The 25,389-nt window shown below is 43.5% G+C and overlaps 1 protein-coding gene across 7 annotated transcripts in view; it reads left to right on the forward strand.

Moving 5' to 3' along the window:
- Nucleotides 1–25,389, forward strand: part of GATA6 (GATA binding protein 6) — a 59,907-nt gene that overhangs the window by 26,166 nt on the left and 8,352 nt on the right. For 4 of the 7 annotated variants that reach the window (XM_032467511.1, XM_032467513.1, XM_032467512.1 and 1 more), the window contains exon 7: nucleotides 908–2,374. The exons of 2 other annotated variants lie outside the window; for them this stretch is intronic. In XM_032467511.1, the coding sequence (XP_032323402.1) occupies nucleotides 908–1,078 (171 nt within the window). In that variant the 3' untranslated portion in view covers nucleotides 1,079–2,374. Of the gene's footprint in view, nucleotides 1–907; nucleotides 2,375–25,389 lie in introns of those variants that run through there. One more of the 7 variants, XM_032467517.1, reaches the window with a different exon arrangement.

Here is a 25,389-nt window from a genome sequence, read left to right on the forward strand (position 1 = left end):
GATAGTTTATGGACTGGAACCCTGAAGGCTTGGAAGAAATGGTGAACTTCAGAGCTTTTAGAAGGGGAAAAAAGCATGATTAAAAAGTATGTGACTATGATAGATTTTTTAAAAAGTCAAATGCAACTGTTTTCTCAAACCATAGTCTAAACATGATTTTAGTTATTTTGGTTTGATTCTGCTAAATTATATCATGTTTTCTATTTGGCCTTTCTTGTTTGGATGGAAGGAATGAATGAAATGAGGAAAGTGACCTTTTGCTTCGAGAAATAATTGCCACAATCATGACAGATATAGGATGTTAGCATTTTCCTTGCCATGTGGTCTGCTTGAATCATGGCCTGTTCCTCTTGGGAAGAATTCAAGCCTGTGTATGCATGGGTTAATTTTCCATGAAGTCAGTGCTCAAAAATTTCATTTATCAGGCCTTGCTGAACTGTGTATCTTTCCTTCTTAGACTGTGATGGAATTGCTGAGCCTCGTGGTTCTGCTGTGTGTGTGTGCACAGGGCTCTGCATTTTCTCTTTTGAAATGATTAGATTGTGTGGGCATCCTTAAGGCCTGTTTACCTACGTGGTGTGGTTTGTTTCACTGTCAGGATCTGAGCGTTTGGCACTTTTACGAACAGGCTCCCTCCAGTTCCCCTTTCCTACCTGTATTCAGCTGTGCATCCTGCTGGGTGGTTACTGCCACGAGTTAACAACGTTAACAGGAGGATGTTTCAAAGAGCTGCACTGACCAGGGTTAGGTCAGTGGCACTGCTCCACCCAGTGAGCAGCTCCGCCGGCTGCACCAGCATCTCACTTGTCTCCAAGCATTGACCTAGCAGAAGCCAGCCGCTTGACACATTTATCAGTAACTGTCTCCCCTTCTCTTTCTCCTTCTCTCGGTCCCCCTCTTCCACCAGGCAGGCGCCTCGGTGATGTCTGGTGCGGGGGAGAGCGCTAATCCCGAGAACAGCAGCGAGCTCAAGTACTCAGGTCAAGATGGGCTGTACATAGGCGTCAGCCTGGCCTCACCGGCCGAAGTCACATCGTCGGTGAGACAGGATTCTTGGTGCGCCCTGGCCCTGGCCTGAGCCCACTGCGGGAGCAGGAGGACGCGCCACAGCCGGCATCACCACAGCCGATGTTGACAAGCAGTCCAGGCTGGGCCCGGGATGCCGACGGGACGTTCTTCTCTGACACATGATTTTCGTGCCTTTATTTGAAAGAGATGTATCTCCTGAGGGGCTTGCTCTGCCTTATCACCCAGGCCCCGTCCTGAAGACCAGGGAGAAGATGGACCACTTCTGGGGAAGGGCCGCAGCAGCCCCCTCCCATGGCCACAGCCGCTTCCAGACTGCCTGTTTCTGGGCTGGCCAGGGGATTCAATGTCTACTTCCAGAAACCGGGACTAGGACCAGGGCTTTGCCTGCTGAGGAATATTGAGAGATTTTTTAAACACAGGTTTTATGTGTATTGCCGCAAATCATGTGCTTCTTCTGATCGGTATTGGTTATTCCAGAATTTCTTCATACCTTTTCCACCCCTGATTTCACATGTGTTCACGGAGAAGACCATTGGCTTGGTACACACCTCCGGAGGCTGAGTCGGTTCACGAAGTCTCTTGTCAAAAGGATCACTCAGTTTGCAAGACTGCATCGTGACTGTAACATACACTGTGACTGACGTTTCTCAAAGTTCATATCGTGTGACTGACCCAAAGTCAGTCGGAATTTGTAAACAGGGTAGCAAACAAGATATTTTTCTTCCATGTATACAATAATTTTTTTAAAAAGTGCAATTTGCGTTGCAGCAATCAGTGTTAAATCATTTGCATAAGATTTAACAACATTTTTTATAATGAATGTAAACATTTTAACTTAATGGTACTTAAATAATTTAAAAGAAAAAATGTAAACTTAGACATTCTTACACTTCTTTTACAACTACATCCCATTTCTGTATTTCCCATTGTGAAAAGAAAAATATTTCAAGAACAAATCTTCTCTCAGGTAAATTGCCTTTATCCATTTGTTAAGATTTTTTATACAAGAACACCAGTATCTCCCCTTTATCTTACTGTGGAATATGTGCTGGAAAAGTGGCAACAGAACTTTACTACCTAACAGATAACATTTGTAAATACTCTAGGCATCTGTACACACTATGATGAAGTCTCTATAGTGTGACTAACCCACGGGCAGGTTGGTTTACGTTAATTTTTTTTTTAAATGGGATGTGCTATGGAAACCTATTTCACCAGAGTTTTAAAAATAAAAAGGGTATTGTTTTGTCTTCTGTACAGTGAATTCCTTCCCTTATCGTTTCATTTTGATACTGTATGTGGCTATAGATATTCATATAAAACAAGTGCATGTGATGTTTGCAAATTGCCTTATGGCTTTCCTTTCAATGAATTGTCCTTTTGGAGCTGTTTTATGCCTTGGTTCATTTGAAGTTGACACATGGAGTGAAGTTATCACTTTCAACTTACATTGGGGACAATTTATAGACGTGAAAAGGACCCAACAGTATATGACATCTGAGAGGAAAAGCATTCTGTTTAGGATCAATCCTTAAAAATATTTTAAAAGTCAGGCGTTTCTTTCCCTCTGAATGAAATATCCTCTGTGGCCCGGAAACAGAATGGTTTCCTTTCTAGTTCTTGGATTTTATAAAGCACTGTGAAGTCTCAAAGCTCCTCTGAGGTTGAAGTCTTTACACTCAGCAGAAGATGTAAAATGATTTGAACGGCCTCTTTGTATTCTCTGCGTTGCTGCATGGATTTCAGGAAATCAGGAGGCTGTTTCACAGACAAAATGGTGGCATTTCATTTTGGCTCCCTAACATGGAGTGTTTTTCATGTCCTGATTACAGCCCCTCTATGGGGTCCAGTATGAATCAAGGGAAGAGAAGTCTTCCTCTGGGATTGGGTGGTGCTGGGAGCCAGACCCGGGCTGAGGGGTGTGTGTGTGTGTGTCTGGGGATGTCACTGAAGCTCTTGCACCCTGACACCCTGTGGTGGGCTAGGACGACAGAGAAGAGGTGGGTCTAGAGTCAGACCAAGAGGTTTCAAGCCACTGCTTTGCATGCAGAGCTCTGTAACCTTGGGCAAGTTACCCAACTCTCATTTTTCTCATCTGTGAAATGTAACTCATAGATTAAGTGAGCTAATCCATGTGAAGTGCCCAGCATGGTGCCTGGCACATAGCCAGCATTAAGTGTTAACTTGACTTTGAAGGAGGGTGGTGTTGAGCACTTAGCACACAGGCATTTTGGATGTCTTACTCTTTGTGGAGTATCTGAAGCTTATCGTCTGTGAAAGTCCCTTGGCTTAACTTGCATAGAGCAAAGCTGGGGAGACTGGAATGAGGGTTCCCCCCACCCCCACCTGAGCCCAGGTGGTGGCAGAGATGGATGCTTGAGAGATACTAGTCTGAGTTCGGCTGATTGTTTTATAGAACAGGGATGGTCTGATGGCAGAAGAAAATTATCCCCACTGACTCATTTTTTTCCCCTTCCTCCTCTTACGGTTCTTATTACTTTGAGTGCTTTCTGGTGGGTTGGGAGATGTTAGAGCTAATACGCTTTGATTGGAAAATGAATTTTTCTTATTGGGTCTTCCAAAGGATTTTTTTTTCTGGGGATGGTCTCAAATATCGCTCCTTCCAATCCTAAGATGCCATTAGAGTCTAAAGTGCCTCTCTCTTCTTTTTAAACACAAAGTGGAAAGAATTCATGAAATAAATTCCAAGGGGTGGAAAGAGGGGGAGGGGCTTCTTATAGCCTGTGCTAACGCCATGAACTCCACTAATCTGGGCCTTGTCTGTGATTACTTGCTTACATATAGTTGTATGAAGCAGAAGTTTGATTTATTCCAAGCACACAATTTCAGCACCCCTCCCCCAAAGTATAACACACAAAAAACAAGTCATTTCTCTATAGGGAGTACGTTTAAATAGAGGGTGTGCCTCAGCTTAAAGAACCCTCAGACCCATTACTGTGTGTTGCAGAATTTATGTCCCCTGTCACCCATGGCTGATTCTAGGTCATCTTATATAACTCTGTTGGCGGGGGTGGGCGAGGTGGGCTCTGGGTCTCTCTCTTCAGGGCTACTTCGTGTTGTTTCCCGGTGCCTGTGGGAGGGTCAGGAAAGCAGAGGGAGCCATTCATTTTCTCCTGCAAATAAATGAACTTCTTGCTCACGGGAAATGTTTTCCCCAGTCCTTGGAAATTCGATGTAATTTCAGATCATAGATAAATTTGCTGCCGGGAGGGTAATACAGCCAGCAAGTCTTTGGCCCTGCCAGATTCCAGGCTGCTTTCAATTTGAGGCAGAATGGTGGCTTCGGCATGTTAAGTTCTTTCTGTGTACCAGCTTTGTCCACAGGGTCTTCAGATCCCCATGACTCTGAGAAGGAAATGATAGTATGTGGGGGGAGAGGGTGGGAGAGCAGAGCAGGGATCATTTATTCAGAATAAGGCAGCTCTAGCCAATTAAGTTGCATTTTGTTTCTGGGTTGAGCTAGCAAGTCAGTTTAGCAACACTGGTTATCTTCTGTTGCTTGGAAGCTTTGATGGGCTTTCTCAGATATGAGTTTGATTATTTAAAATGAGAAGCAGGTATTAATAAATCTGCTAGGCCAAATCTTTCAAAGTATGGTTTGTGGGTAAAAAAAAAAAAAAAAAAAAAAAGTACGGTACCTGCAGCTCTGGCCAGTTGAGGCCTCAGGATGGATTCCGTGTGGCTGAATCTTTAACTGGAGCTGGGTTCTGAGCAGACCACCCTGCTCTGGTCTCAGGGGTGGTGGCGGGGAGGGGTGGGTATCGGGGACAAGGTGATAGCTGTCTGTGGGATCTGTAGACAAGAGGAATCACATGGTGTTTTCAGTTGGTTCAACTATAAGATAAATAGGCTGAAAGCCAAAGTAAGTTCATAGGAACTTTGGGTAAATAAATTACAGTTGATAGTTCCAAAGAGCTTTGAAAGGAGAGTTTGGATGCTGCAGGTGAACCTTGGAGCCTCACAGCCGAGCAAGCAGCCACGAGCCCACCAAGTGCCCTACGGCATCTCCCAAATCTGCCCAGACCACTAGCCGGATGGCTGGTACTTCACCTTTCTTCCTGCTCAGGAGCCGTTACAGGGAAAGCATGGTTCCACAGTTGATGTCACTATTTTAAAGCAATACTTATTTTGCTTAGTGACTTTTTTTGAAAAGGATGGACATTTTAAGAATGTCTCACATACGGCAGTTAAAGATGAACTGACGCTTACTTAGTAGGAGGGCTTCCATCTCAGTTATCAGTGGTCCCTGTGGTAAGAGAATAGTCTAGCTGTCGCTGAGCTTTGGGCAGGTCATTTCCTCTCTCTGGACCTCAGTCTCCACAGCAGCCATAAAATGGAGAAACTGGGTGGTGTGGCCTCAAAGGTCTCTTCCATCTGCGTTTGTTGCCCACAGTCCTACATGCAAACTATGCACGAGGAGGTGACGGCCGATCTGTGGTCTGGTCTGGGTTCCCTGAGTCCAGGACCAGGGCAGCCGGTGGGACTGGAATTTCCTTGGAGCAACCTTCTGGGTCCCTCACCGCCTCAGGTTTTTCTATGGAGGCTGCATTCTCCTGCTGCTTTAGGGGACAGTAGGGGTGAGAGTCCTGCTCATACTCGTGAACATGGGGACTTGGTAAGAGGCGCTGCTGCCTCCTAACACCAAACCTGCTTGGTTTGGGGCCCCTGATATAAAACTTATACAGCGATACAGACCCAGACCGGAAAGTGGAAATGTCTGGCGGCCGAGCTGTCCGCAGAACAAGGAAAAAACAGCTTTGCTTTGCTTGGCCCGTTGCTTCAATATCTTGTGGTTGGTTTTTTATTTCTTGGAAACAACCAACTTTTCACTGTCGTCTGCCTTCAGTGTCTTCTCTTTAGCCATTCCAGGGTTTTCCTCCCTGTCTCTCTGCCCCTTCCCTGCATTTACCCTTATTTTTGTGAATTCTTTCCCTTTAATACTCCAAGACTGGTCTGAAAGAATCACAGCAAATATTTATCTAGCACTTACTGTGTGCCGGTTTCCATGCAGAGTGCTGCACATACATCTAATCCTCACACCAGGTGAGTGAGGTGCTGCTATCCCCACTTCACAGACATGTCTGCGGAGGCAGAGAGAAGTTAAGTAACTTGCCCAAGGTCGCACAGCAGCAGAACCGGGATTTGAACCCGGCAGTCTGGCTCCAGAGCACAGGCTCTTAGTCACTCCACCACAGTGTTTTTTCATCTTAATTTAAAGGGGAAGAAATGGAAGAACACAGAAGGGAGCCAGGGCTGTCTGAGACTTGAGGCTATTCCCTTTTCCTCTCCCCTTGCATCTCAGAAAGACACAGTTGCGATTTGCAACACGAGCATGCCTAGACTGAAGAATCCTAGTAAATGTATGTGTTTCTTCTAGTCATCGGTTTCTTTTCAGCACAGAAGGCAGTGGGTGCACAGTTGTCTGCTGGAAGGTGGTGGTGTTTAGAGGCACTGTGTTGTCCCGGAGCAATTCACTTCCCTTGCTATGCCCTTACCTAGCTCAAAAGCTTAGGGTAAAGCTTTTTGCAAAGTATAAAATGCTGGCGAAATGATTAACAGTGGTTAAAGCTGAACACCAGAGAGAAGAAGGAATACTTCATTGTGATGTAAACTCTATGCATGGTTGTGCCAAAGAATTTTTTTTCAGGGAATCTTGTGCAAGATTTGGCAGGGGTGTCTTATGCTTTATCTTTTAAAGTAAGTGTTCATAACTGCTGACATCACTGTTGCTATTATTGTTTTGATAAGCTGCATTACTAATGGTGTTCTCTGTAGAGGGGTTCTCAAACTCCTCTGTGCGGAAGAATCACATGCAGTGCTTATTAGAATCACAGCCCCAGAGAATCTGATTCTGCAGGTCCTGGGTAAGGTTGAAGAATCTGCATATTTTTGGCCTTTGCCTTAATCAAAATTTCTTTTTTTTTCATTTCTCTTTTTAAAAAATTATTTTCTTTTTTTCTTTTTTTTGGTGGGGGGAGGTAATCAGGTTTATTAATTTTTGGAAGAGGTAGTAGGGATTAAACCCAGGACCTTGTGTATGCTAAGCATGCGACCTACCACTTGAACTATTCCCTGCCCCCTTGAAATTTCTTGAATAGAACAAAATTTAAAAGTTATAAATGGGAATACAGTGAAAAACAATTGCCCTTCTCATGCCTGTTACCCAGCTACTCAGTTCCTGTCCCAGATATAATTTCTTATTTCTTGTATTGATTATATGCACTGACAGTCCATGCAGATGCAAGCACATACAAGTATATATATTCAGTTTTTTTAACACATGTGGTGGCACACTATACACATTGCTTTGCATTTTACTTTTTTCACTGTGTATCTGGGTAGTCCGTTATTTAACCAGTGCCCCTTTGAGGAACCTGTTTCCAGTCTTCTCTTCAGGCAGCGTTGCAGTTTTTCTTTCCTGTCTGTGTCATTTCACTCATATGCAAATATACCTATGAGATGAGTTTCTACAAGTGGCATTATTGAGTCAAGGAGTATCTCTACTTTTTAATTTTGACAGATATTGCCAAATTGCTCCTGGAGGTTTTTCCAGTTTGCACTCCCACAGGCATTTTGAGTGCCTTTTTTCCCTCCCGAGTCAAATGAGTCCGTTATCAAACATTTTGCTTTTTGTTGATTTTGTATCTCTGAGCTTTGTTTTGCATTTATCTTATTCTGACTGAGGTTGACCATCTTATGATGAAGAGTCATGTGTAGTTCCTTTTACGTGAACTCTGCCCAATTCTGTTCCTATTCTTCACCTCTTCTTTCTATTGAGTTATTGGTCTTATTGATTTGGGAAGTTCTTTGCATATGAAGGAAATTTGTCTGATATATACTTAAAAGATATTTATTCCTGTTTTTTCATTTGACTTTGTTTTTAAAAAAATCGTGATGATCTTTCCTTTTTTTAAGGTAATTCAGTTTATCAATCTTTTCTTTTATGGTTTTGGAATTTTGTATAATATTTAGGAAAACGTTCTCCACTGTTAAGATTATGTTTTAAATCCTATGTTTTCTTCTAGGACTTTTGTGGTTTTGCTTTTGAGGTTTATATTTTGTTTTCATTTGGAATTTTTGTTTTTGGTTGTTTGTAACATGTAAAGTATACATATATTCAACCTTACGTTTTTCCAAACGGCAACCTAATTGTTCTAGCAGCATTTCCTGAATAATCCATTTACATTCCACTGATTCAAAATGGGAATTTAAAAAAAATGTAGATTCTCATGTGTATATGTATTCTTGTATAAATTCTTATGTGGATATATATTTAACATAAATTTATATGTGTGTATGTGTGTGTGTGTCCATTTCTGTACTTCTCTATTCTGTGTCAATAATCTGTTTATTCATGCTTTGATACCAAATTGCTTTGACTATCATACTTTGCAATATATTTAGAGGGCTAGCCCCTTCTCATTAATCTTTAAAAAAATAAGAATTTGATTACTATTTTTGCTTATTTATTTTTCCATACAAACTTTAGAACCAACTTGTTCGGTTAAAAGAAAGGGTTGGTATTTTTATTGGGATATTAAAAGTTTAAATTAATTTGGGGAGAATTAATATCTTTATTTTGTTAAGTCTTCCTGTCGAAGATGAAGTGTGTCTTTTCATTTGTTTAAATATTTTTCTATGACCCTCATTAGCATTTTAAACTTTTCTTTATGTAGATCTTGTACATATTTCCAGGGAAGTTTATTCCTAGGTGTTTCACACTTTTTGATATTAGTATAACTCTTCTAATCAGTTGTTAAGTATGCTAAGAGAATATTAAGCTTCTTTCCCAGAATCATTCTGAATTTTCATATCTTTCTTTCACTTGATTCTTTTGCATTTTCTAGGGAAATATGCAGTTTCCACTTGCACTGCTGGTGGCTTGGGTTTTGGTGGGGAACCCCTGGTCTTGGTCTTGTCTGATTAAGGAAGTACATAAGTGCTCTGTTCACTTAAATCATGGATTCATATAGCCTTAGAGATGCATGAGACCTTGCTGAGGTCTAGCTGAGGAAACTGCGTCTCTGGAGGTTGAGTCCTGTGGATCAGTGTGGAACCCGGGTTTCTAGATTCCTTGCTCAATGGCCTTGGCTCTGGCTAAGCGGAGCGGACACTGAATGAAACTTGAGAACCGACCACTGTGAGCAAAAGCTTGGTCTTTGGCAGAGGCTGGCAACTTCTTACTATGAGCATGGCTTCATTCATCAGTTTAGGAATTAACAAGCTAGTCTGGTGTTTCAAAGACTGTGTGTGTCTGCAACTCTGAGTTACCAGCTCTGAGTTACCTCCAGGGAGCAGCATAAATGACCATTGGTCTCCAGTGACATCAGGCTGCATTTGCTGGAGTAAATGAAAACACTGTGAGAGCAGGAAGTAGGGACAAACACCTACACGTGCTGACCCAAACAGCTTCCCTTTCTGAGCCCCTGGAGATCAGTTATCACCAAATGGAGAGATAGACTCTGCAAAGATTTTGCAGGCCTCACAGCTTGTAAATAAGAGGCTGCATTCTTCATGCTCCCCTCTTGTTGAATCTGGCAGAAGGGAGATTTCTGGCTCCAATCAGCCGGGCAGTGACCAGGAACAGGGCTGGCTAGGAGAGAGTGATGACTCCAGTTGAATGAACTTTGTAAACCCACTATACTTAATTCAGAGCACCTTACATTTTGAGAACACAGGGCATCTTATTTTTTGGAAAATCATGTTGGGAGCACCTGTTGTGTATTTCCTATCACTTATAAAACCAAATGCCAGTTGGTCTCTGTGGAACACACTACATGATTACACAGTTTTTAACATTTCTGTAACTCTTACCCCAGTTCCTCTTTCTTACACACTTATTATTCTTTGTACTTTTACCAGGACTTTCTTAAAAAAAAACCTGTTCTTCCATTTATATTTTGTCAATTACTTGAGTCTACAACAGACATTTCTGATTCTTTGATACCACTAGATCCAGTGGTAGAATTTTCAGTTGGGTCCTCCTAGGAGAAATTCCCAAAGGTGCCTCCTCTCCTTTAAAAATGGGCGAGAGATTCTTTTATTTTTGGAACTGACCATAGGAAGCCTTTGGTTGGTGGTTATATCTTGGATTGGGGCAGCGGAGGGAGCTGCTCCCAGTTCAGCCTTCCTCTCTTGACCTCTCTGAAGCCTTTGACATGGTGGCCCACTCCATTTTTCCTGAAACCCCCCCTTGTGACTCTCATGATGCTGCAGGTGAATCAGGGGTGTGATGAAGTGGAAAGACTGTGCAGTCGTGCACACACAGGTTTGAATCCTGGCTGCACACGCCAGCTCTGTGGCTCGACCAGGTTACTGAGCCCCTCCAGGCTGCATGATCCTTACTTCAAAAAAAAGTGCAGTATTGCCACCTGACAGCCCCGACATCAGCCTTGAAGCCTCACTCGGCTTTAGCTTTGTGAGAAGAGGAGCCACGTTTGCGACCCTGGCTGGGGTGCTAGCACGGTGCCTTCATCAGATAGACACTCACTAATGTAGTTGCTTTCTGCTTCCCATGTGCAGCCTGGAACATCATCATTCTTTCATTTTCCATATTTTTGTGAGGATGCTCCAGAGAAGAAGAACTATATGCATACATACATGTATATGTTTATGTATATATGTGCACATCTTTCTGTGTGTCTTTGTCTCTGTCTGCCTGTCTACATTTATTTTAAGCAAGACAGTTCGCTCAATTATTGTGGGGGCTGGCAAATCTGAAATCCATATGGCAGGCCAGCAAGCTGATGACTCTGGTTGAGAGTTGATGTTGGTGGGGGTAGGGTATAGCTCAGTGGTAGTGTGCATGCTTTGCATGCACGAGGTCCTGGGTTCAATCCCCAGTTAAATAAATAAATAAACAAACAAACCTAATTACCGGCCCTCCCACCCCTGCCCCCCCAAAAAACTACAGAGTTGATCTTGGAGTCTTGAGCCTAAATTCTGCAGGGCAGTAGGCTAGAAGTTCAGGCAAGACTGTGTTGCATTCTTGAGGAGGATTCTTCCCTTTGGGAAACCTCAGTCTCTGCTCTCAGGGACTCCCATGTTTGGATGAGACCCACCCACAGCACAGAAGGTAACCAGCTTTTCTTGGTGCGCGGTTGAAATGGTGATCACATCTAACAATACCTTTGCAGCAACATCGAGACTGGTGTTTCACCAAACAACTGGGTGCTGTCACCTCGCCAATTTGACACGGCAAGTGAAGCATCGCATTCCACAAGCTTGGCCGTTGAGCCTTAGCAGCTGGGCCTCAGCCTAAGGTTAAAGGGCTTAACTGAAGTGGGCGTTGTGACAGCACTGTTGGGAGGAGGCCTTAGGGATCTGTTGGAGCTCACTCAGGACCAAGGTTCTGTGCTGGCTGGTACTTGGAGACTCTCTTAGGGTTCTTACCAAGGGGGAGTTGGGTAGAAAGCATGTTGTCCCGAAGGCAGGAACTGACTGTTCCCATCCCCTCTCTTGGCTCGATGGTCAGGCTGTGGGACCCCCAGCACGTCACTGGGCTCTTCTGGGCCTCAGCTTACCTGCCTACAAAGGGCGACATTTAGACTTGATGCGTTTTAAGGTCTTTTTCAGCATTGGGTTTCTCTGCTCCTCTTTTGATGCAAGATTTGCAAAAACTTGTTAGGAATACACAGCTTGGAATTGCTTCATGTTTTGGAAAATGGCTTCGTTATTTTCGAACAGCCTTAAGAGTTAACATCAGATGTGTTCATTGACTAGGGAAGTGAGGCCTTTTTATCTCGGTGATGTGGTGACGTCATTCATCCAGTGAGTGCTTGATAGGTAATTTTTGGATTGATAGGTATTTTTTGGATTAACAAATATTTCTCAAAAGTATGTCTCATTATAAAGACATGTTCACCACAGAGGCTTCAGGGTAACGATAGGTAGCCGCACCCTCTGCATTCATTTTCTTCAAGTTTAGGGAACTCTGGAGTATACTGGAAAGAACCAAGTCTTTGGAATAAGACAGAATCTAGGCTTTTCCACTTACCAGCTGTGTGACCTTGGGCATAATATTTAACTTCCCTGAGCCTCAGTGTGCTCATCTATAAAATGGGAGTAATAGGATGTCATGACAAGGTTGTCATGAAATTAAATGAAATGCTCTGTGTGAACTGCCAAGCGTAAAGCTTGACACAGAGCAAACTTGAAATAAAAATGAGTTCCTGCCTCTCCCCTTGGATTCTTTCTGACGTTCTGGGCCCTGCAGTGCTACTAGTAGGTATGAAGCAAGATGCTCACTTTCAGAGATGTCAATGTCTGTTTCTTAAAAAAAAAAAACAGCCCCCAAAAAACCCCAACCCACATCAGGATGTGGTCACCTTCTGAGCTTGTAAAATGTGAAAGAGGAGGGTTAAGTCACGTTTTACTTTTAAAACAGACATTCTGTCTTCTAGGAATTGGCCGTTCTTCCATTCTAGGAAGAGGTGATGAATCATTACAAGAAATACTGTTTTCTTTCTTAAGTACCTTATCAATGAAAGTAATTAAAAATAGAACCTTCAGTTGAGAACAATTTTGGGAGGCATCAGAGTGGAGATGGTCATCCCAGGGTTGGAGTCAGCATCTTTGAGTGAGTTAATCCTGGCTTTCAATCTCTGTCACTCTCTCTTCAAGGCCTTGAAAGGCTAATATATTGCAACAACAACAACAAATTAATTAAAATACAACTTTATGTCAAAAGACTTAGTAAACAATCAGTGATGGAAATAATGGTAAATAATGTTCTAACTAACTAACTGATTGACTGAAAATAGGACTCTGTGGGTGCTGGAGAAAAGTTCCCATTTGCCTGGAAAGTGTGCGGTGCCAGGGGACTGAGGGCGCCCACACTGCCCTCGGCAGGGTGAGCACAAGGATCTGACACCCTTTTCACAGCATTGTTTGTGCTGGACTCACTCTCTCTCCACCTTTCATTCAAGCCCCAAATTGTTGTTAATTACCATAACCAGTTTTTTTCAACTATTCTGCTCTTCAAAGAAGATAGGTTCTCAAGTATTCTTTAACTGTGTCTGGGAGTCACATTACTACATTCAAAATGTGAACTGTAGTTGATTTACAGTGTTTCAGGTGTACAGCAAAGGGATTCAGTTTTTTACATATATATATATATGTGTGTGTGTATATATATATACTTTTTCAGATTCTTTTCCATTACAGGTTATTATAAGATATTGAATACAGTTCCCTGTACTGTACAGTAGATCCTTGTTGTTTATCTATTTTATATATAATAGTGTGTATATGTTAATCCCAAATTCCTAATTTATCCCTCCACCCTACCTTTCCCTTTGGTAGCCATAAGTTTATTTTCTATATCTGTGAGTCTATTTATGTTTTGTAAATAAGTTCATTTGTATTATTTTTAAATTCAACATGTAAGTGATATGATATTTGTCTTTCTCAGTCCAACTTAACTTACTTAGTATGATAATCTCTAGTTCTATCTGTGTTGCTGCAAATGGCATTATTTCATTCTTTTTTATGGCTCAGTAGTATTCCATTGTCTAAATATACCACCTCTTCTTTATTCAGTCATCTGTTGATGGACACTTGGATTGCTTCTATGTCTTGGCTATTGCAGATAGTGGCACTATGAACATTGAAGTGCATGTGTTTTTTCAAATTAGAGTTTTCTCTGTGTATACGCCCAGGAGTGGGATTGCTGGATCATAGGTTAATGCTATTTTTAGTATTTTGGACACTCCCCAGTGTTAATGGACACCCCCCAGATAGTGGCAGTTGGGACTTGGTGTCATGTGTGCCCTTAGAGCCGCATCGTCTTTGGGTTGATTACTACAAACCAGCCAGGTCAACGCAGCCACATGTCTCAAGCCCACTTTCACATGGAGTAAACTAAGACATTTCCAACAGGGCTGATTTTAACAGGGCCAAGGGTTTGGGGCTCTTGCTCTTCTTTTCCAAAGTGGAAGGCAAGCTCCCGTCTCTCCCAACTCTGGACCCTTCCCTACAGTAGGTGGCAGAAATTGTAGGACAGTAGGTTGAGAGAAAGAGAACAAGAAGAAAGAAGAAGAAAGCATGCACTAAAGAGACCTGAGGGGGTGTTTCTGCAGGGCCCATGCCCGTGGCACCCTTTAGGGCTGGGCTACAAGAGGCTATAGTTGCTGTCTGTCCAACAGCTTCTAGTCTCTCAGCTGAGGCCAAGGCCACGCGAGGTGGGCCCAGGGAAGTCCTCTATTCTGCTCACCTGACATCTCTCCCTTTCGGCCATGTAGGACAGGGGTCCCGGTGGCCCAGCCTCCGTCCTGAGCACCCAAAGGCTGGGACTGGCCTGAGTCCTGTTCACAAATTCTTGAAGGTTTTGCTGCCCACTCTCCAGCAGGGCCAGGAAACAGGAACGCAAAAAAAGGAAAGAAGTACAGAGGGGGAGACCTAAAGACACAGAGAAATTCAATCTCAAATCTGGTCTAGTAATTGGCATTCTGCTCACTCAGGTAGAGTAGGCAGTGGGCATAGAGAAGACTTTTTTCAAAATAAGTTTTTTATTTTAATGAAATATAGAATCAAAAGAACATATATATCATGTATAATCAGTTTAAAGATTAATAATAATGAGATACCCAGGTGCCCACCACCTAGCTTAAGAAACAGAGCATTACAATACCTTTGTACCCCTTGTGGGACAGAGGGGCAATTTTCAGTTACCTGTGGCTACTTACTCCACAGCCAGATGTCTGAATCCACTAGACATTTACATTTAAATATGTCAAATTATCGCCTCTTTTGGCGTTTTCCACATAAGAGTTGGTTTTAGTGATCTGAAGGATTCCCTACTTCCCCCAAACCTTTTCATTAACCTCTCCCTGACCCCTGGCACCATTAAGGATTTTCCCCAACTTTTGCCTGCAAATAAACAAGGTTGATATCCATATAGGGAGACCTATTTCTATGACTAACATCCACTTAGCTACCTGATTCTTCCTAAATTCTGTGATACTGGAGCTGGGAATCCTTACAGACTTGAGGAAGCAGCAAATGCCTCTCTTGGCAGCACAGATAAGGGACTTGGTATTTTGGGGGCCTTTCAAGGGATGCGGGATGGAAGGGCAGGTTGCAAATACGATTTTCCTCTCTTTAATACACAGGGGTTGAAACTTGCAACAAAGATCTCTCTTCCTTGTCTGGCCTTTTCCAGAGGAATGTTGCAGATATGTTCTGTATGGGTGACCTTGGGAACTACAAGCTGGGGACTGAGATGGTACAGGTTGGTTAGGTCATCTTAAGGCAGGTGGCCGAGAAGCCCTGCTGAGCAGCAATGCTGTCTACCTACTGCTCAAGGTCAAGAAGAAGCACCTTCCTTCCATGGCTCGTCACTCCATAGCAGGCTGCGATGATGTGGGCATCACACACATCACTCTATGTGTGTACCTGCCAGCCTCTCACTTTTCTGGGTGCCACCAGACATCTCTTCTAGGATTTTTAGGTGTCCTCCTATGTCTACACCCGCTGGGCTGAATCTGTACTGACTATTAGTTCTCTTCCGTTTTGCTGCCTCCCCCATAGGGCTTTGAGAATGATCTGGATGTGAGACCCAGATGGACCTCAATGTGTTCCTTGATCCTGTTTCAGAGTAACTCCCTGCCCTCTCCAGTCTATTTCCCAGATTTCAAAGACCTTACACCACCAGGTGGAGCTTCTTGGTCCTGGACCCAGATGAACTTCTGGACTTGGGGCTTTTCTGGGGGGATTTTTTTGGATTTGGCAGTATAATTGATGGGCGGGATCCAGGCAAAAGGGGAGGAAGCTCCATCTTTCTTACTCCTCTCGTGGAAATGCATGCCACTGTGCAGAAGGCTTGTCCTGACGGCCTCAGGACCTGAGTGTGGGACCTTGTCCTGAGTCTGCTACAGCTTATAAAGGACCTCAGAGCCTTTAGTGATGACCAGAGGATACAGTCATTGGTGAGTCAACTGGAGGCTAAATTGTCGTCTAAGATCAGGTGATCTTGGCCTTAAACTTTTATAGGAATGTAGTTATGCGCATTTTTCTGGGGAAAGGTTCATTGCTTTCATCAGATTTTCAAAGGCACTTGTGACTCAAAGTAGATTAAGAACCAATGATCACTTCTGATTGCTGGATTGCAATACCATAAGAAAAGTAAGAAGATACAATTGAATTTTTCATAAACCTAAAATTTTAAGAATGCCCTTTATTCTGGGATTATGTCCATTCAATTTTTTTTTTTAGCTTTAAAATATTCTTTCTTTTTATGGGGTAATGATTATTGTGAATAGTAACTGTAGAAAATAGTTCTTTCTTAATAAAGTAAAAAGTTGATAACACCCCAAATTGCAATTTCTTTTTTCTTTTCCCTTCCTTTCCCCCTCCCCCTTCCTTCCCCCTCTCTTTCCTCACTCTTTCCCTCCCTCCTCCTTTCTTTCTTTATTTCTCTCCCCACCCCCCCCTTTTTTTTTTCTGGCCTTGAAATCCCCCTTTCTAGGAACTGCTAACCTAGAGGATTATCTTTATTTTGTACATGATTTCAGTGTGTGCTGTTCAGTGTCTCCCCACACTGTCCCCTACACAAGAGACTTGTCTCTTATTACCTACACAGCTGCCTTAGAGAGAGTGATGTGTTAAAGGATAAACTGAGGCACATTAAAATTTTGAAGAGTTTGCACAAAAACTGATTTGATTCAGGCAGCATCAAACCAGAAGTAGTGGAGAGCACTCCACCGACAGGAGCCGGGGCGGGACTTTTATAGAGGAGACACAGTGGCGGAGCAAGGACATGATTTGATTGGCTGCAGCTCAGCAGTTGCCTTATTTGGCAAAGCCTAGCTGGCTCTTTGTGATTGGTTGTCCTTAGTTTTCAATTTCTTAACCTTGAGGCCTTTCTGGCTAAGATTTTGGTTTGCTTATGTGGGTTACTAAGGCATCAGAACTACTTCAGTCTAATGGCCTCCTTGTTTAATTAGTTAAACAGACATAAACCTAACTTATCCTGGTGCCAAGAAAACATAACTGTCACTTTGGGCAAATCACCACCTCATCTTCTCAGGCCTGAATTTTCTTAATAAGATGAGGGAGTTGGGCTGGGACCTCTCACAGTTCTCTCCCAATCTAACATTCTATACTTCAAACAAATACACGTGAAGCCAGGTGGGAAAGGCTGAAGTACAGATCCGGGCCTTGAGGGTGAAGCTCAACGGCAGAGAAAGAACCCCGTCCCTTGATTTTTCACACAAACTAGGGTGGAAGAGAAAAATCTTGGAATACATTTAAAATTCTAGGTTACATGATTCTGTTACCTCATATCTGATTTTATGATGTGTTCTTAGTGAGATTAATATGACGTATTTGCAAAAATATATGGCTTTTGTCTAAAAGTGGTAAATACGCTTTTTGTACAAAGATGGCTGGAGGAGAAATGAACCAAAATCTGCTGTAATGGCAGTGATAATAGTAACAACAAGAACAGTGACACGAGTCACAGGTCAGCGCATGCAGTGCCAGCTCTGACCCGAGCTTTGTGGTTAGTGTCTCATTGAATACTGCAGGGTAGGTTTGAAAATCAAGCTTTTACAGATCCGGTCACTGGCTGGGCAGCCGGTAAGTGGCAGAGCTGTGATTTGAACCCAAACCCACTTAACTTGAAAGCCCCCACCCCTGCAAACACAACTTGAAGCCAGAGTTTTGCTTCAAGATGTGGTCTGACAGCACAGCACGGGCATCGCCTGGGGACTTGTAGAAGCAGCGTGGACAGTGGAGTCCTTGCTTACTGACTGGTATTTGAATTTCCCATCGCCTCTTGCTGGTTTCTTTCCTTGAAAACTGAAGCCCATCGAATGCACAATGCCAAGAGTGAACCCCACTGTCAGCCCTGGGCTGTAGTGACGGGGGTTTCATGAGTTGTGACTGACGTGCCACTCGGGTGTGGCTGTCCACAGTGGGCGAGGCCGTGCCTGTGGGGGATGGGGGTAGATGGGAATTCTCTGTACTTCCCACCCAATTTTACTGTGCACCCAAAACTGCTCTAAAAATATATGTTAAAACAACCACCACAATTGAATATGTGAGCTGTGGGCTTTGCCAAAGGTGGGACAGCCTACGGTAAGATAAAGCCTGTTAAATTCTTTTTTTATCCATTTGGATAAAAGGTGATTTTGAAAGAGAGGGTTTTGTCAAGTGTCATGATCTCATCATCTGGCAGCACCGGTGGGAGAGGATCCAAGGGGAACCCAGGGCGTCCTCGTGAGGGTGACTCAGGGGCCCGCAGCGCTGGCCCTGACAGTGAGCAGCCTGGGCTTGGAGTCGGCGGGCAGGGCTGTGCTGATGGTAATGGGACCAGGTGGCTCCGGACATGGGCTCCTGCCTGCCTGCCCAGAGCCATGGGCGCTGGCCTCCGCTTCTCTCTACTCTTCTGGCCTGTGTTTCCTCTTTGTTCTTCAATAGGTGGTTGTGTCCCTGGGTGGCTCTTTCCAGGGCTCTGCTCACTCCAGGCAGCCAGACGTCAGTTTACAGACATTCCAGCCCGGTTCCCACGCTGTGCCCTCACTGTTAGTTCCCCGGGGCAGTTAACATGCCTGAAACACACCCTTTTTATGAGTTTGATTGGTTTTTTTTGTTTATTTAATAATATTAGTAACATATGTATAAAGCTTTTTAAAACTTTTTATTCCTGTGTCTCATCTGATTCTCCTGACAGTGTCTGGTGGACGGATTGGTGACTGACAGCATCAGGGTGGCCGGTGCTTGTCCTGCAGATAACGAAGAAGCAGACACTCAGTGAGGGAGGTGACCCGCCTCAGCTGTGTGCTGGTGGGTCAGGTGGGCGACGTGGGCCCCGTGGGCCACGGTTTGCAGGACTCTTCCTCGGGCATTCCGAGGATTCTGGTCTTCTCAGCCCTGGGGTCCCACTGGTGCTGCTTAAGTACTAACTAGGTCAGCAAGAGAGGCGACACTTTGCTTGTTAGCCATTGAAGGAGAAAATTAACGCTGTGTGTGTTTGCATCTTGGGGATCTTTCCAAAGGTAGCACTTTCACAAGAGAGGATCAGGGGGGAAAACAATATAGCAAAGCAATTCTTTAAACGGACTTCTTTTTTTTTTTTTTTTTTCATTTCTCTGTGCTGTGGTTGCCAAGTGCTTAAATTCACCTTTCTTATTTTTATCCATGGTGATAAGTTTTACGAAACAAAATACTTGGGAAATTAAGGCCGCATGAAATGTTGAGGCATGGCTTAGAGATGCCAAGCTCGGGTCTCATCTGACAGGCAACCACGAGGCCCTCAAGGAAGCCAGGCTATCAGAATCTGAGCCAAATGGTCCAGGTGGCCGTTGAGCATCTTCAGGTTCACAGCTTCCATTCCAAGCCATTAGCTCAGTCGGGCCCCGCAGCGACCTGAGCAGTTTCCCCACAGGTGGCCTGTTCATTAGCAAATGTGCCACATTACTAATTTGCACCCCTCTCCAGTGGAGGCTGTAGGTGGATGTTTACAAAGAAGACCAACTCCTCCTCCCATTCTCTTCCCTTCTGAGATACTCGGATTAACCCTGGAAAGATGTCTCCATTAATGAAACCACCATAGCGCTCAAGACTTAAAACTGAAAAGATGAATGTAAAAAGAATGCTAAAAAAGTTTGGAAAAGCCCCAACAATACTCCCATCCTCATGTGACTGCAGCATTTCAGGCCTAATTCGGTATTGTGCTTTTTCCCTCCTAGTATCACATACAAAATTCTCTGTGTTTGTACATTGTCTTCAGCATGATCACTGCACCAGACTCATCACACTGCCCCCCTCAATGTTCTCACCAATACTTTCGATGGGCACTTTGAGTACTTCTAGATTTTCTGTCATTGAGGGGCCAGGAACATTTTGGTGTGTAGATACTGTGTCTTCTTTGAAATGGCTTTCTTAAGGAAATGCCAGCAGTGACAGCTGGAAAAAAAGCAGCTGAAGAGATGGTACAACTCTTCCGATTCTGTCCCTTCTGGAGGGAGATGCTCTGCTTTCAAACCACCTCACTAGGCTGCTCCTTGAAGCACTTTCTCAGTCCCTTTAAAATATCCGTCCTTGGTTCCTACTTCTGCTTCTGCTGTCCTTTCCTCCCACACCCTCTCCCACTGTCTTTCCTTAGCCCAAATCTGCCCCTTGGCCTCCTCATGAATATCCATCTCCCCATCTCCGGAAGGGTCTTCTCGGACTGATCCATCGTTTCACTCCTGCCTCTTGCTTTCTGAAGATCGGCTCTCAGAGGGATGGAGAGGAGAGGCCAACACACATTTGACTCTTATCAGCCTCTGGATATGATGTCTTATCTCACTATTATTTCTTGTCCCACTTACATCACAAGTCCTCCAGGCAAGGGCCGTGCCTCTACATGTGGCGTGGAGAACAGAGAGCCCTGCTGGCACTTGGCAAATGTGGAATGTTGTCCTTGTAAAGTGTCAATAATTAGAAGATGTGAGTAGACGTTCGGGGAGGCAGAACCTCTGCTAGGAGTGAGCCGGGCTTCCAGGGAGGACCACCAAGGAGAGGGTCTTCATTAGAAGGGGGTGGCTCTTAGCTGTCACCTATGGTTTCAGAAAAATGTCTGGGGCTTCTGCTACTGGGAGGTACTGGCACTTGAGTGGGTGCTTGGATGAAGTCCTGACCACTAGAATGTCATTTCATGAAGTGTTTTGAGTCCCTCCAAATTGAATTCAGGGCCACAGACAAGGGAATGGCGTGCAGACACCTTTTGGGGCAATCCTTCTGTGGTGTTGGGCAGTGGTACTGGAACTCCTGGATGATTTCTGGGTTTTAATGCTTAATGTTTCCGAATGGAAAGTAAACCTTGGAGAGGATTTTTCAAGTGTAAGAATCTTTTGTTGTGTCAAGCCAGTGGGACCATCCATTCTCCACTGACATCAAGAAGGGTACAGCTTTATCCTTTTTGACTTTATCCTAAGATAGTAGTGAAATATACTTAACCTCCCTTGATAATTTTAGCTAAGGTCTTTCATGAGTTAAACAGAAATTGCATCAAGTAGGAGGGAAATCAAAGTCTCATCTGATAAGGGCCTTTTACATCAGGTTTTAAAACTGTTTAAATGAGTAGGAGGTTTCTACAAATGGGTTCTTTCTAACACAGAATCTGGTTTTGTATTTGAAATGTGTTGATGTTTATGAATTTTCTATTATTTTTATACAAGCTGCATAGGAGGGAGACCTATGACTGTATGTATGTATTGTTCTATAGTTCAATGAGCATTTTAATATACATTTTCCTTATTCTTATAACAACTTGTGAAGTAGATATGGGTCAACTTCTGTTTATACAAGTGGACACTGAGGGAGAAGATGGTAAGGGACTCAGGCGGTAAGTTGTTAAGTCAGAGTCTGAACTCAGCGTTATGTATTTGTCCAGGGTGCCAACTCTCTGATGTGGGAAATGATGGTAATTTCTGATGTGATCTCATCCCTTTTTTTTGTTTTTATGCGTATTCTGTGATTTGCTCCCATTGTCTGGTCTTACAGTCTATCTTGTAAATATCGTTCTTGTGTTAGTTAAAATTCCAGGGAACTCATTGGACGTTGTATTGGTGAAGCAGTCAATGCATGAGGCCTGGAAATGGCAGCCTTCGATATTTTCGGGAAACGGAAGTGGACGAGGGGAGGAGAGGAAAGCCCAGTCTGCTGAGTACCCATTAGATTCGCCATGTGACGCCCACACGAGGCATTAAAAAATTTTTGTTGTTGTTCTTTTCGGGGGGTGGGGGTGGGGTCATTAGGTTTATTTATTTATTTATTTTAATGGAGGTATACTGGGGATTGAACCCAGGACCTCCTGCATGCTAAGCACGTGCTCTGCCACTGAGCTGTACCCTCCCTCCCCTGTCACATAAGGCATTTAAGCAGAAATGTTCTGCCATGTGGGTTGAAGAAGAGTTGCCAGTTCTAAGTCGTTTGGGGAATGCTCTAGCTGGTCCAGAAATGCTGCAAAGCTGCGGTGATAATACTGACTTGATCTCTGGTAGATTTAGGCCCGGCAGGAGCGAACATTTTTGTTCACTGCTAATAGATGAGGATGTGTTTAAATTGCATTGTAATTAAATTACATGAATTGCTTGTCTTGGCTTTAGAGTCCCTTGGTACATCCACTATCACAGCTGTGTGACTTTGGGCAAGTGACTTCACCTCTCTGTGCCTCAGTTTCCTCATTTATGAAATGGCAATACTATTAGTCCTTGCCCCATAGTGTTATTATGTGGATTGACTGTGGTTAAAGGAGTCCCCTGGTTAAGGCTCAATAAATGTTAACTATCATTATTATTACAAAGGCTAACTTGTCCTCACATGTATTACCAAAGCTAGGTTTCTCTTCCTCTGGTAATGTGCACATTTCTTTTTTCATTTGTAAAAACGGTGGCAAAATATATGTAACATAAAATTTACCATCTTAACCATTTTTGAGTGTGCAGATCCGTGGCATTAAGTACATTCACACTGCTGTGCAGAAGACGGTATTTTAAGTGGGGTGTGGACCAGGGAAGGGGTGGTGTGGGTGCTGTATGCGCAGCGTCCAGAGTGAGGGTCTTGGCCCCTCGTCCGGCTGCCTTTCCTGGCAGCACAGTGCCAGAGCCAGCAGGGTGACTGGGCCATGCACAGGAGAGCCAGGTGACAGTTGTCCGGCAGTTCTGTGAGCAACTGACAGGCTGAGACCCACACGTTTATGTCCTGTCATTGCTCCACTTCATTTTTATTCATTTCACTGGCTTCTTTTGCTCAATCACTTTTTGAGCTGGGAAGTGAAGGCCTGGGTGCAGATCCATTTTGTGGATGTCATTTGTTTGAAATGTCAGCAAATCGGTAGCAGAGAGAACCATCCTGGAGTCCTGTGTTCCACGATCAGAGGTTCATGGCTGTGGGCTTTCCAGGGTGTCTGGATTAAGCGTCGTGCAAAACTCAGTGATTTTACTGCATCCCTTGAAATAGACAAGGCCAGAAGTTTAGAAGGTCAATTTCTTTATTTTATTTTTTGTTTTTAGTTGATGTATAGTCGATTTACAATGTTGTGTTAGTTTCTGGTGTACAGCATAGTGATTTGGTTATGCATGTATATGCATTCTTTTTCATTATAGGCTATTTTAAGATATTGAATATAGTTCCCCATGCTATAACAGTAGGATCTTGTTGTTTATGTATTTTATAGATAGTGGTTAGTATCTGCAGATCCTGAGCTCCCACTTTATCCTTCCCCAGCCCCTTTCTACCCTGGTAACCGTAAGTTTGTTTTCTATGTCTGTGAGTAGGTCAATTTCTGAAAGTCGTAAGGTTGTGGGAACAAACAGACTTTAATGAAAATGGGACGTCTATACCCCCAGATCTCTGAGATTTTGTCTTCAAGTTGCTGGTGGTACCGTCATCACGAAACGGGTGAGCATGAGAGTAGCTGGAAAAGTGACTGATCTGAAGCTTGGCACATGTGTCTGCAAATTCGATCTCAGAGAGATGGTTTGAAATTCTTTTATTCTTCCGTGTATTCCTTCAACAAACGTATTGAGTATGTGCTAGAAACTGCAGTTATCATTGGAATTCTGCTTAAAAGGATCTCATTTTCCCCCAGAGAAGTTGCTAAAATGTAACTTTGGGGCAAAATGCCTTTCATCCCCAATGCTACTTTTGTCATTTAACTCTTCTGGGCCTGTTTAGTTTGCAGGTATCAAACAGACACAAGCTTTTTAATATATGTGAGAGATCCTCTGTTGACAGACGATTAAACACCAAAGAGCATCAGCTGTCTCCAGGGTGGCTGCTCCGGCAGTCCTTCCAGCTCACAAAGTGAACTGTCGGCAAACTAAAGGGTCCAGGTGGGCGTGCCCAGCTGTAGCCACCCAGGGGCTGGAGACATCAGTTTCATTTTTTTCCAGCTTTATTGAGATATAACTGACATACAACACTGTGTAAGTTTAAGGTATATGGTATACTGATTTTACATATGTGTGCACTGCAAAATGATTTCCACAATAAGGTTAGTTAACACATCTGTCAATTCACATAGTTACAATTTTTTTAATGTTGAAAACTTTTAAAATCTACTCTCTTACCAACTGTCAAGTATACAACACAGTATTGTTAACTATAGTGACTGTGCTGTGCACTAGATCCCCAGGCCCTGTTCATCTTTTAACTGGAAGTTTGTACTCTTTGACCACCTTCACCCATTTCCTCCACTCCCACCCCCGCCCCTGGCAACCACCAGTCTGCTTTTCATTTCTCTGAGTGTGCTTTTTCAGATTCCACATATTAACAAGGTCATATGGGATTTGTCTTTTTCTGTCTGACTTATCTCACTTAGCATAACGTCCTCAAGTTTCATCCATGTCATCGCAAATGGCAGGATTTTTCCTTTTTATGGCTGAATAATATTCCATCTCATATATATATCATATTTCCTTTATTGTAAATAATGCTGCAATGATTATAGGCATGCAGATACTTTTTTGAGATAATGATTTCATTTCCTTTGGATAAATGCCCAGAGGTGGAATTATTGCTGGATCACAAGGTAGTTCTATTTTAAATTTATCGAGGAACTGCCATACTGTTTTCCATAGTGGCTGCAACAGTTTACATTCCCACCAATAGTGCCCAAGAGTTCCCTTTTCTTCACATCCTCACCAACACTTGTTATCTGTTTTCTTTTCAATATAAAGATTTTGATTTATCCTTCCATCCATCCATCCATCCATCCATCCAGAAAGCACTGACTAGGTACACAGGCACTGGGGCTTTTCATGAGCAGGGGGTGACGTGTGCAGGATTCTTGCATTCCCTTTAGTACTTCTCTTATAAAACCTAACCTGACTTGGCCTTTATATCTCCTGGGCTATTTTGCAAAGAGTAAGATTTTGGAAAGCAGTGGTTAGAATTTCCTATATCCTAGAGATGTTGTGAAATCTCTTCTTTCTCTAGAGGTTGATCTGTGGAGCTGAGCTTTTGGTTTGGATGAGGAGAGTAGAGACTCAGGTATCTGAGGGTGTCAGGCCTCCCCTCCTGCATTTTTCTAGGTAAACAAAAGCTGCCACCTTTCTTTAATGCAGAGCCACCTGGCCTCTGGCCTCACACCTGGGATGTTTCATCTCTAAGTATCTGATTGACCTGCCTTTCCACTCTCTGCCTCCTACTCCTAATTGGAATCCGGGGAGTTGTGAATGTGCGTGCTCGAGGAGAAGGCAGGAATTGCACTACCACCTGGAGTTTCTGCAGGCACACCCCGGTGGTGTTTATGTTTGTGTGAAGGTGTGGAGGTCCTGGACAGAGACTCACATCTGGGAGCGGGTCTAACATGCTGGCGATGCCTGGGGAAACCCATCCCCAATTTCC

This window comes from Camelus ferus, chromosome 24 (genome assembly GCF_009834535.1).
Source record: "Camelus ferus isolate YT-003-E chromosome 24, BCGSAC_Cfer_1.0, whole genome shotgun sequence".
NCBI classification, from domain to species: domain Eukaryota; kingdom Metazoa; phylum Chordata; class Mammalia; order Artiodactyla; family Camelidae; genus Camelus; species Camelus ferus.